At 34.8% G+C, this 12,640-nt stretch overlaps 2 protein-coding genes across 3 annotated transcripts; both read right to left on the bottom strand.

The window, feature by feature from the left end:
* Nucleotides 1-5,197: 5,197 nt before the first annotated feature.
* On the bottom strand, nt 5,198-6,332 carry LOC134532813 (protein YIPF3-like). Its single transcript, XM_063369698.1, has one exon. The coding sequence runs from the start codon at nt 6,330-6,332 to the stop codon at nt 5,601-5,603; it is 732 nt and encodes a 243-aa protein (XP_063225768.1). The 3' UTR covers nt 5,198-5,600.
* LOC134532814 (mediator of RNA polymerase II transcription subunit 9) lies at nt 5,198-12,640 on the bottom strand. 2 transcript variants are annotated; one of them, XM_063369699.1, is made up of 5 exons: nt 12,562-12,622; nt 12,247-12,439; nt 12,030-12,135; nt 10,724-10,875; nt 5,198-6,643 (listed from the first exon to the last, which is right to left on the bottom strand). In XM_063369699.1, exons 2-4 carry the CDS (start codon nt 12,384-12,386, stop codon nt 10,738-10,740), a joined length of 384 nt encoding a protein of 127 aa, XP_063225769.1. In that variant the 5' UTR covers nt 12,387-12,439; nt 12,562-12,622; the 3' UTR covers nt 5,198-6,643; nt 10,724-10,737. The 2 variants fall into 2 exon arrangements, with proteins under 2 accessions (XP_063225769.1, XP_063225770.1); XM_063369700.1 differs by having other exon boundaries at nt 6,428-6,643; nt 12,247-12,640.

Genomic DNA, 12,640 nt, shown 5'->3' on the forward strand with positions numbered 1-12,640 from the left:
TCGGTTTGTATCCTTGAATTTTTGTCCCTTAAGTTTTCAATGTCAACAATTTACACTATATCAGTGTTTCTCATGCTGATACATAACAGAGTTGTACTGAGCGGGATTGGTTTCAAATGATAGAGGATATGTTAAGAAACACTTGCATATGCAATCTATACAAAAATTAAAATAATAATACTTCATACTTACATAAATTAATTAAAATTATGAGACAAATCAAATTTTCGTGAATATAGTAAAAGATTGGCTTTGGTTGTTCTTCAATTAACATTAGGCAAAAATACCTCAACATACAACATACCGTATTTACTCGTGTATAGCGCGCCCTCGTGTATAGTGCGCACCACGATTTTTGCAACAAATTCCAAAGAAAAAAAACTTTTTTCCCGTAAATAAATTTTACTAACATTTTGTGGTACCTGTTAAGTAATTACGTATGAAACAAATGATAATTTAAATTGATGTGTGGTGATCCGTCAGGAAAATACTTAAACTCTGCTGTGTAGACGGAAGATAATGAAGCGCTGTATCGTCACAACTGGTACGTGGGCGGGAGGGAAGGAGACAGGCAGGAACGGGACGCAGAGGACTAGATGACTCACCGGTAGCAGCTGCGACAAGGAAGCGAAGGAAGTGGGAGGGGGAATGGCGACAACATTCTCTCTCTCTCTCTCTTTTATTTTAGTAGCTGCGCTGGCTTTCTGTAGAGGGGGAGGTCTAAAAATAAACAAGAGACGTGCGAGCTTGCGCGCGCACGTGTGTTTGTGTGTGTGTGTGCTGTGAGCGTGTGTGTGTGAGAGACCAGGTTGTGTGCGTGTGTGTGTGTGAAAGAGAGGCCTTGTTGCTTGTGCGTATGTGTGGGGGCTGGCCAGAAACGTCACTCGTCACCCGGCAGTTAACGACTTCCACTCCTCCTCCCAGCCTCACCCCATCACTTTTTTTTTTCCGTGTATAGCGCGCATCCTTATTTTTTTCCTTTGCTTGAGGGGAAAAAAGGGCGCGCTATACACGAGTATATACGGTATGTTTTCCGCCAGTCTGAGCTAACATTTCATGACCAAGCACCAGTTACAAAACCATTCTTTGGGGACAGTGACTGTAACACCGTAATTAAGTTGTCTGCAGTCTGAGTGTGAGTTTTCTTCAAGAGTTGGTGTTGTAGCTCTGGTGTCCAATTCATAAGAGCAAAATTTTGAATGATGCTGTGAATATGGAATACTATCTAATGGAAGTTTGTAAGTTGACAAGAAGTAAGTATAATGAGCAAATATGTCTTATAATTCTTTTCTGTACCAGAGAACCATAGCAGTCAATTTATAACTCACAAAATCCATTTGTTTTTTTTTAATTTAGGATATTGAATACTATTTTACCGCTAAAATTAAGTGTAAAGGATATTAGTCAAAATACAATAGATATTATTTTTATAAGTTTTTCTTAAAGAATTTTTTTATATGGATTTTACTGCTTATTGGATACATAATATGTTAAAAAATACCTCGGATTATTTTTGCATGATGTTCCAAGTATGTAATGATAGCAGTCATCGTTGCTATTTTACACAAAGCAAACATTTAAATAGCTATAAGTTATACATTGTAGGAGTCAATTTTATAATAAACTGTTACATTGGTTACAACTCAAATAATGACACATCAGTGATAAGATTCCATCCCAAGTATCTTGTGCCCCCTCCTCTAGACCATGTGCACACCTTGAAAAACACTTGTCTTTGCTATGATGATTATTATTAGAATATGTACTACTCATTTTCTGAACTATAGTTGAATATGAAATTAAATTATATTTGTAGTACTGTATTTACCGGCAAAAGCGTCGCCCCAGCATACGGGTTGCACCATGTGTCCGCCTTTATTAAAGTTCCATGGATACTAGTGAAGTCTTTGTGTTCATGTCTCAGCTTATTGGTGCGTAAGAACCACAGAACTGGTTTTGACCCTCGGTTCTTCTTTGTCTGTTTACCTTGAGATGGCCCACTTCTCTCTCGCTCTCTCCCCCCCCCCCCCCTTTTTTTCCCCACTCTACCTAACGAAAAGACAATGGAGAAGACTTATTTTTGTAACCTTGTTTCCCTTTTCGTCTATTGTATTTTAATTTTTCTATATTGTATTTTAATTTCCTCAATATGTACACAAAATCTGATATAGCTTTATGGTAACTAAAATATGAAACGTACTTAATGTCACATTTTTACATAAATATAGGGATGGGATTTTCGAATCTTGGTTTCGTCGAATATACCGAATCCTATGGATTCGAGGATTCGTAGGATCCGAGGTGGGATTCGAGGTGGGTTTTTAAGAGTTTTAGGTAGTAATTGAAAATTGTAGTGCTGGGCGAAGTTTGAAAATTTAAAAAAAACCGAACCGAACCCTTACGTTCGGTTCGAAACCTCTTAAAATATATTCGAAAAACCGAACGTTCGTTTTAAAAGAAAATTACGTTTTTATAATTTTCTAACCCCCATTTGAGACCATTCACAAAACAGCACAACAAAATTCCATTACTTGTAATATTCCGACTTTTATCGCATAATCGTCGCCTCAACAGTTTCAAGCGCAGACAAAATAATAATAAAAAAAATTATTAATCGTCGCATAACTCTCATAGCATTTTTTCATATAGGTGCGCTTTGTTTTTTGTTTACTTTAGAGAATTTTGTATGCATTTCTCGTACTACGTAATTTAAACTATCGTACAAATGCCAAAGGTATTGTATATTATACCTTTAACTATAGTGCGTGTACGAGAAGTGTTGTAAAATCACCAAAGATTGCGTACCCCATACGTTAAACTAAAGCGCATGTACGAGAACTCTCGTATTTCGGCAAAACTAACGTGATCAAGTTAACACAAGACAAATGCGGAAGGAAATGATTACGTAAATAACGTATTTTAAATTACTGGAATGTATTTATTTTCTTTGGCTTTTTTGGTTATAAGAGTCAGGTACTGAAAATATTAATTTAGTCTTGTGTATTAAAAGTACTGGTCCAGTAAATTTTACAGTACGGTACTAAGTTGACTAGCGTAGTCGCGGCAGCCATCATTATTTCTCGTGTTTTCTTTTTTCAGACGCAAATTTCTATAACCACACTGACTTACGTTACGTTTACAATATTATTGTTCTTGAGGTGATTTGCGATGAGCAGGCTTACGTCGTTTAAGTTTTCCAAATGGAGAAAAGATAATGACGACCCAGATGACCCAGAACCACCCCAAAAAATGTCTAAAAGTTTCTTCTGACGAGCAGCATTCTTCCAAGAAAACAGCAACTGCAGTCAGCGGGTTTTGTAATGTAGATTGGTAACTTTATTCACATTCGACTTTTTTTTAATGTCCTATTAAAAAGTTTTACTTTTTAAAAATGTTAGGTTATGTCTACCACAAAAATATGTTATGTGGCCTTATGCTGAATGTTCGTCATCTTTATAATCTTATATTTTTTTTTAATGAAGGTTAAAGTACACTGAAAAAGGAAGATAGTCTTTTTGAAATTTAGATGGAACTTCTTCATGAATTAAAAGTATATATATACATATAAAGAAATTAAATGCAAAATGATTTTCTCTAAACTGTTTTCTTTCCTTCATTATTTATTGCATAAACTTTACTTATAAAATGTTTTGCAATGTTTTAATAAAGCTAAGCTATATAATGTTTTAATTTTACATATGGCTGGAGAACCTTTCTTTCTCACCATTCAGTTAAAGACTGAAATGTTGGTGGTCGGTTCATTTTAATTCAAAACAATTATTTCTGTATGAGTTTCGGTTCAAAATTTTTTTTCCCTATGGTTCGATTCAGTTCGGTTCGAAACCAGAGAACTGAGGTTCGCCCAGCTCTAGAAAATTGTATACCTAAACTGTATTATAAAGGTAACGGAAATAGCACAAACATAAGATAAACTACGCTGCATTTTGTCAATTAGCATAACTACTCGATCATTTCCAACCTTCAATAATATAACATTGCAGAAAAAAAGTAACTTTTTTTAAATGGTGTCTGTTATACAAACGTATTTTATTGAAAACATAGGAAGGATTAATTTAACAGAGAATTAGACAGATGCAAACTTACGTGTGTGGTTTTTGAGGTTATTTGTCTCTATTTTATATCAGGTGTATACACTATGCACTTATTTTACAATTTTATAAATACACATGATTTTTTTTAATAACATGTGAAGTTTAGTGTGGGACTGGGATTCGAGATTCGATGACAAACACTGAGGATTCGAACAAGGATTCGGATTCGACCAAAATGTAGATTCGTCTACATAAATATATAGTATTTTTAATGTCACCTAACCAAAACATTAAAATGTTAATAAATGTGAAAATACTTAAAATATTGAAATGCCATTTTACACAATGATTAGAAACAAGTACCTATTCTGTGTCCGTTTCACATCAGAAATGTTTCATGAAAACATTTCATTAAGATTCTGCCTTGAAGTTTTACTCCCATTGCACCCAAAGAAGTTTCACCAAAAATAAGCACACAAGCAATTTAGGATCAACTATGTGGAGGATTCTTATTCTGCACTACATTCAGTGATGTAATTTATGAGAAAATTAATACAGAAAAAGACGGACATGTAGCAACCGCCTTATTGGCTTATTTAATTTTTATAGGAACAGAGTTAAATATATAGTAGAACTGTCAGCAAATCTGTAAAACAGCACACACAAATGTGAGTGCCCGGTTTTTGGGAAGGAAACTTGTGTAGTTCCTGTAGAAAATATCTGGCTCCAAATTAAGAAATAAGCCTTAAGTTATCCTTACGTGTATTTATATGTTTTTTCTTTTTGGGAAGATAATGCACAGCGACCATCCAGATCCATGGACCTCCCCTCTCCCTCATATCTGACAACCATGCAACAAAGTGATGATTATTTTGACAGCCCAGGGAATTACCTCACCCACCCTCCAAGCTAATATAAACAATATACCTAACTTTATAAGTGGTGGAAAAAAAAGTTTAATTTATTGCATGGTTTAAAATTTAAATTTTATGTTTAGCACCATCTTATTGTTACATTACAATTACTATGAATAAAATAGTTGTGTTTTTGTACATACGTTGTACTTGTTGAAAGTGACAATTTGAAAGGTCTGAAAATAATGGTATATATCAAAGATACGTTGTCAAATAACTTCACTGGATAAGTGTTGAAGAAAGTTATTCAAAATTTCAAACTTTATTTCAGCTAGATGTATTACAACAAAAATACAATGAGATCTTACTTTAAAAATGTGTATTTTTTACTTAAAATTATTTTAAACAGATAAAACTCATTAACCACAAAATAAATAATAAACATAATTTAGAAATAGGTAACATGTTCTGCCAAACAAAATATGCACAAAAAGAGATTAATTGAAAAATAATGTTTTCATATTTGTCCAAATATAACAACTGGTATATTTCTGACATATTCAACATGCCTACAAAATATAAGACTACTCCCGGTAATCAGGTTCCACGCGTGTATACTTGTAGTACATTTTGGTCAGGATTCTAGACTGGGAAGAGATGACTGCAGTTGAACAGTTATAACCAAGACAACCCGTCAGTGCTTGTGGACTCTGGCTGCCCCGTAAACAAAAGTGCGGTGCATGTAGGCAAAGTGTAGAAAGAGGATGGACAGAAGCTGCACTGTTGCCACCACGCTGCACACAATGAGACGGGCAGCGAGAACGGGGATGACGGCCAGCAAGACAAGGGCAACGCGCAAGGCACTCAGGCCTCCGAACAAAGTGAGGCAGCAGTAGAAGAAGGTGTTGCTCATCTCGTGGTAGAACACAAGGGACACCCCTAGTGCAAGGACGTGGCCTGACAGACCGTAGCCCAGCAACGACAGCAGTTCCCGCATCGTTATCCGTGCCGCACCTGCGCGGACCAACACGTACGACAGTGCGGGGACCAGCGCCACGTACCCCGCCAGCGCTTCCCCGGGCGAGATGCTGGTCGCAGCAGACGGCAGCTTGGATGCATGCCCATAGTGCAACAGCGCTGCCAACATGACCAAGATGACTACTGGACCCAACAAGTCTGAATAAATATAACGATAACGTGTTGTCAATGGAGGAACCAGCGATATTAAGAACCGCTGTGGTAGTTCCTTTACGGGAACTGAAAACAAAGGTCTTATAACGGAGAAAACTGAATTTTTACTGTGATCTTTAACTGAATAATCATCTGAGTATCGTGCATATATGTCATCAATAAACACAACTGACACACCTTTTTTATCCATTTTGCAAAAAAAAAAAAACCTGTTAAGACTCAACACTTTTTGCATGCAAAACTAAACATTTGAATCCTTGAACTGAAGCATTTCTCACAACACTGGTACAAATTCAATGTTCATTTCCTACGAGTTTTCTTTACTTCATCTTGAAATTCTTTTTTAGCTTCTTCCAGTTCATGCGCAAATCGTTGCGAAAGACTTCGCAATCGCTCAGCACTTAGCACACGCTTTCCCCGAGTGAATGCGTAGACCGTTAGCTGGGCAGCTCGTCGTATTGGATATGACTCTGCAAGCCGACTTATGATATGCTCGCTGTTAGCGAAGTAACGCAGCAAGTACCGGAGGACCATTGCATTGCACAGCTATAAGGAAAACAGCTCCATTAACACAGCTATATGAAGTATAACAGAACACAATATCTACAAGAAATTCAATAATGCTATGAGCTATTTTTATAAATGATTTATCCAATCCCTTTCCTCAAATATGAACCACAAAGAGTACCTAGAATGCCAAATTTTTTTTTACAGCTTCAGAATATAACTAAACTAAATCCAAGCATGGATAACCTGAAAACCAGATAATTTGGGCCCCAATAATTAAAAGTTTACTGTAATAGTTTTCGGTTAAAATTGTAACATTTTCACCTTTCAATAAACACACCATATAACTGTCCCAACAAAGTTCTATCGATACAAGTGAAGTCCTTCCCTCCTATTCCCCCACCCACCCTCCCGGGCCAATTCCCAAACTACCTAACAAAAATTAACAGGAGAAGACTGCTATTTTATTACTACATTTTAATTAATTCGCTTTATTGTTTGTCTGTTAGATAAAAAATTTTGCAATTGATTTTTGAATTATTTCAAGGGTGATATAAAAAAAAGGGGTAGAAACTATGTCCTGATTTTACGATGTCAAAATCAAAAACATTTCCTGATAAAATTGCCTACAGTAGTAGTTAATTATGTAAGGAATTGCATTAATCCTTTATTTTATTAAAATAATATTATTTACTTGAAAACACATGAGAAAAACGTTTTGATTGTCCACTCCATGGCCTGTCCCCTGTATAATCTTTCAAAGTGTATTGAATTTTATTTAAAATATGTGAAGCTTAAAGCACCTAGTTACATTGTTCAAGGAAGAAAATACGAGGTTTATAAATATCAAGTTACAAGACATTTTGTAGGTACAAACCTTTTTGGATACTGTACCCAAAAGTTTCTGAGAGGGAAACCTGTCTCTGTAAAACGCATGAAACATTTTTCTACTTACTGGCAAAGCACATACAGAGGGCCTTATCTTGGAGAATTCTCCGGACAATCTTCTTAAAAAACTTTGTTGTGATTCCAGCAAAATGAAAGAACCTTGAAAGAACCTGCTGTGTGTGCTCTGTGAGAACAGTTAACCTTGCAACATCATTCACTGATGGCGAAACAAGTTATCAGAAATGGGTAACAAAGATAATCCCAGCATTGGTTAAAGGAAAAGAAAGACTTGTGCAAAAAACAATTAAGTGTACTATAGTTACAACAAAAAAAAATATTTGAACTTGTGAATGATAAGATCCCCATATACATGCAGCATACTTCAAATATTTATCACCAATACAGACAGATCAAAAGTGTGAAAGAAAATCTTCCTGGAGACATGCTGTTTCATATGGATTTCAGTGAGAACTTTGAGTGCAAATACTTCAGAGCACCTTAAGCATCACTGTTTGGAGCCTCAAAAACTCAAGTTTCTATCCATACTGGTGTGTTATATAGCTATGGGAAGGAACCTCAGTGCATTGGCCCCTTTTCTGATTGTAACAGACATGATCCAGCTGCAGTTGTAGCTCATCTCAAACCTATCATACAACTTGTGAGAAAAAATGTAGAATCTGTGAACTGTTGTCATTTTGTAACCGATGGAGCTCCTGGCCAATACAAAAATATTTTTTTTTTTCAATTTCATTGGATATTTGCAGAAGGAACTTGATGCAAAGGTAATTCAATGGCATTTTTTGGAGAGTGGTCATGGAAAAGGTGCTCCTGATGGAGCTACCTGCAAGCATTTTCATCTTGGAAAGATTAAATTTGCTGAGACATAAAGGAAATGTATCCTTTGAAACATTGAGTTTTTTACAGTTGAATTTATTGGGAAGGCAAACTAAATCTGTATTTAAATACATTGGTATCCTGCATGGTTGTGCATGCTACTAACATACTTCACCCCACCCTTAAACGGGTACTGTGGTGCAACCAGTTGCTCACTGGTTCGGGGGTGCGAGGGGTTCCCGGTTTAAATCCGGGCATGGGTATGGATGTTTTGTTGTCCTTTCACGTCATTTCACCTTCATCGGCTCTCAAGACCTTTAGGTTAAAGGGCAAATAAACACTTTTCCACTCCACTCACCCCACCCTTAACTTATAGTATTGATTAAAAAGAAACGTCTGTCCGTGTCTGACATCTACACAGACAGTGAAGGAGAAAAGAGTTCACATCATGATGGCGAGACAAGAAACCCTAATGAGCCTCAACCAAATGATTTTGTCATTATACAGTGTGCGGGGGGAAAAAACTTTGAAGCACTTTGTTGCATTTGTCGAGGGAAAAAGTGTAGATTACAAAGACTACCAAGTTAATTTTTTTAAGAAAACTGACCTGACAAAATTTTATATTCCAGAAGACAGAAACATTTATGATGTTGAGGCTTCTGACATCTGCAAAATTTTAGCCCAACCAGTTTCCTTCCGAAGAAACCAATACCAATTTGATTTTGATTTCTCTGCATACAATATGTAATTAGCTTAGTTTAGGCAGTATTTTGTTTTCATTGATTTTATCTAGGTATAATGTATTCATTTACTGAGATTCACATTGTTATCAAATGTTTCCACTCCGTAACCTGTGTGGTCCACTCCGTGGACACAGCGATTTTAAAAATTCTAAATATCTAATAAAATACATTTAAACTATCTCTGTTTCATTGTGATATCAAAAGAAGGGGTAGAGCTGAATGTTAAGATATTTTTTTTTTACACCTTGGTACAATTTGTCAAATGTGTTGTCAAACCTTAACTTTTTTTTGGCAATCACCCTCAAACAACTTTTGATGAGCTAGACTTGAAACTTTCAACATAGTCAGAACTGGATGACAATGCACACATAAGACTAAAATGAAAAAAATAGTTATTTGAATAAATAAAATTTAACAGGCCACATTTTTAAAACAGACTAAAATGTATAAAATAATTTCTCCTTAACCCCAAACAGACTGTCCTGAAAATTCGTGTTTGTTAATTTTTAGTACCTATGAAAATATGTGTAAGATATAAACCAAAAAACGTGAAGCCTAAAATGTAAGACCCATATGTAGGTAAATACGGAACGTGGTAATTACCAAAACACACTTTAAATTAAAACTTCCGACAATTAATATTTACACAGTTATAACTCCAATGCAAATGATAAGCAGCACATTACCTTGGCAAAAGCAAAAATAATAATGTCTTAGATAATAATTATGTCTGTGCGGTTCCCATATTTTCAGGTCCGGTTTCCTTAAAATAAGAGACCCGAAACCGACTTTTGAAGTCTTTGGTTCTAGTTATTTTTGTATGTTTCTTAACTTTTACTTCACGATCCATAATATTGTTTGTCCTGAGGGAAAGGTAAGCAAATACATTCTTTCAACGTCTCCAACATCTTGCAAAGTAAAAACGCATAAACAATGTATGTCATTGACTATAGTTTAACTGTCACAATTAGGGGAGATATAGAACCGAGAGATGCCATTTTAGTTTCAATAATTGCTAGGCCATAATTTATTTTGGTTAATTTTTTGCCTTTGTTAAAGCTAAATATATTTAAGTAGAAATACTGACATTTATTTATAGCTTCTGGCTGCTATAGATTTTTTATGTGTGATCTCTGCTGTTACAAAGAAAAAAAAATTACAGTATAAAAAAAATTGTTTTAGCAGAAACAGTTCTGTTCCTCTCATATATTGGTGGTACTGTTTTTTGACAACTGGAATGTTGAGATTTTTGATAGTTTGTACGTTAAAGGCCAACACCAATACAAACAAAGCATGCCAGCAAAATTATTGCATTCCTATAAAGAACAAATTAAATTTTAATTGTAAAAAAAAAATAATCTAGTGTTTAAATGCTGGACCTGCCTACCATTTTCCAGGTAATTAACTTAAAAAAAATACTTAATGTGCAAAGCATGCAATCCTCTTTTCTATGTATTGAATTGTTTTTAATAACCACATAACGAACCAAAAAAAAAAAAAATCCATATATATTTTGAGTAGCACCCCAATTTATTTTTTCTTTATAAGAACTGAAACCAGAGCCCAGAACTGACCAATAAAAACCACGACAGAACTAAAAAATTTTTAAAACTAAAGGTACATAGTTGAATATTGGATGGTAATTGTAGCCTACCTGTATAAAAGTGTTCACTTGGGAATGTCAAAGGAACACACGTGTCGGTACTTGAGCAGCAAGTCCTTCTTGAGCTGCAGCTGCTTGCGCAGTGTCTCCAGCCTCTTCAACTGCTCCTCCTTGCTGAACTCTATACCCGGCAGCCTGCGGATCTGTCGGCCACACGTTCACTTCCATGAACATTGCTGCAATTTATGTCATTATCTTGCTGAAGCCTACCTATACATATACTAAGTCCATTCCCACTTATCTGAACACGTCTGAAATTATTTTAAAAAAATCACTGGCCATAACCACACCACATTTATAGACACTAGCTGCAAGTGAGGTTGACAATAGAAGAGGACAGTTATTTTTAGAACTAAAAACCTTTTTAAAATTGAGATAAATGGATTGGTTTCAATAAATAATAGTTTTAAGTAATAAACATTTAAATAATACTGGATAGATAAAGTATTTTTAAAATAATGTTTATCTGAACACATCTGAAATTATTTTAAAAAAATCACTGGCCATAACTACACCACATTTCTAGACACTAGCTGCAACTGAAAGTGAAGTTGACAATAGAAGAGGACAGTTATTTTTAGAACTAAAAACCTTTTTAAAACTGAGAGAAATCGATTGGTTTCAATAAACGATAGTTTTAAGAAATAAACATTAAAAAAAAACTGGATAAAGTATTTTTAAAATAATGTTTATTATATTAATTATAATTATTCTCATTGTTTATAAAATTGCACCATTTTGCTTCACAGAGCACCAGTCCAAGCAATTTCATTGCAGTTAAAATTTTCATTCTAGTATAAGGCCTAGCAATTTTAAGCACTTCCTATTTATATTTTGCTTATTATGACTTTTTACCCACGAGTTACTTTGACTTTATCGTCTGTGCTAAAGTTAGCTCTACGCGGCTGCCTAGGTGCATCATCACGCCCTTTTCACTAATGAGTTTCTTAGAATCCAAACAGAATTTAAAATTGTACCTTATGCAACTTTAGTAGTATCTACTCAGCAATACCATTTTCAGTATTAAATTCTCAAACAATCAGCTACACTCACAAATACAGCAGAGTCCTAAAATATTTGCAGTTCTAATGATTCAATGATATAACTATCAGTCATTTTTAATGAAAATATTTTGACAAAAGCAATAATAAATCATTTAAGCTCCAAAAATAGTTGAGTTTATGAATGATTTTAAAATGATTACTCCAAGATCTTCATGCATGTGTAACGAATGTGGGTAAATGTATAACTGGAACTCTATACATGTGAGGTTAATGACAATTTCTAATGTATGTACCTGGTTTCTAGCTTGATCTAGTTTCTTATTAAGTTCCAGAACTTTTTGGCTCGTATCTTGAGAGTCTCTCGATTTTTGGGTCGTGTCTTGCGGATCCTTCTCAACACTGGGTAAAAAATAAAACACTAATGTTAGATGTATTACATAATCACAGCATTCTCTAAAACAGTATGATCACAAATGATTAGGAACATATTCTGTTACATACTTTCCTTACCCTCTAATAATATCATAAATCAATGGCAGAAAATCTACATCAACATCTTTCACCGTTAATTCAGAAATATGAGTTGTGTTGTTCTGTTCACAGCCCTCCATCTCATTATCACATGTGTCTGCTGCATTCTTCGTTTCCATCAAAATATTAATAACGAACACAATGACGTCAGCAGACCATACGTGAACTTAACCTAAGACATAAAATAACTGTATTTATGACTTATATCATTAACTTATTAACAAATTTATTATGTATTCAAGAACAATATCAAATTTGAGAGTAAAAATAATACACAGTACAAAGAAGGAGTACCTCCTTTTTATTTCCCTTCAATAAATACCAACCACCAAAGCCTCTTTTCTATGACCAAAGCATTATCCATAGAGTCATT

Source organism: Bacillus rossius, chromosome 6 (genome assembly GCF_032445375.1).
Source record: "Bacillus rossius redtenbacheri isolate Brsri chromosome 6, Brsri_v3, whole genome shotgun sequence".
Classification (NCBI taxonomy): domain Eukaryota; kingdom Metazoa; phylum Arthropoda; class Insecta; order Phasmatodea; family Bacillidae; genus Bacillus; species Bacillus rossius.

Coding starts and splice junctions, on each gene's coding strand:
- LOC134532813 (XM_063369698.1), bottom strand. CDS start 6,332: ATGCAAAAAGTGTTGAGTCTTAACAGGTTTTTTTTTTTTTGCAAAATG.
- LOC134532814 (XM_063369699.1), bottom strand. CDS start 12,386: ATGGAAACGAAGAATGCAGCAGACACATGTGATAATGAGATGGAGGGC. Junction 12,136..12,246: donor ATTTATGATATTATTAGAGG/GTAAGGAAAGTA, acceptor TTTTTTACCCAG/TGTTGAGAAGGATCCGCAAG. Junction 10,876..12,029: donor TAGATCAAGCTAGAAACCAG/GTACATACATTA, acceptor TGTGGCCGACAG/ATCCGCAGGCTGCCGGGTAT.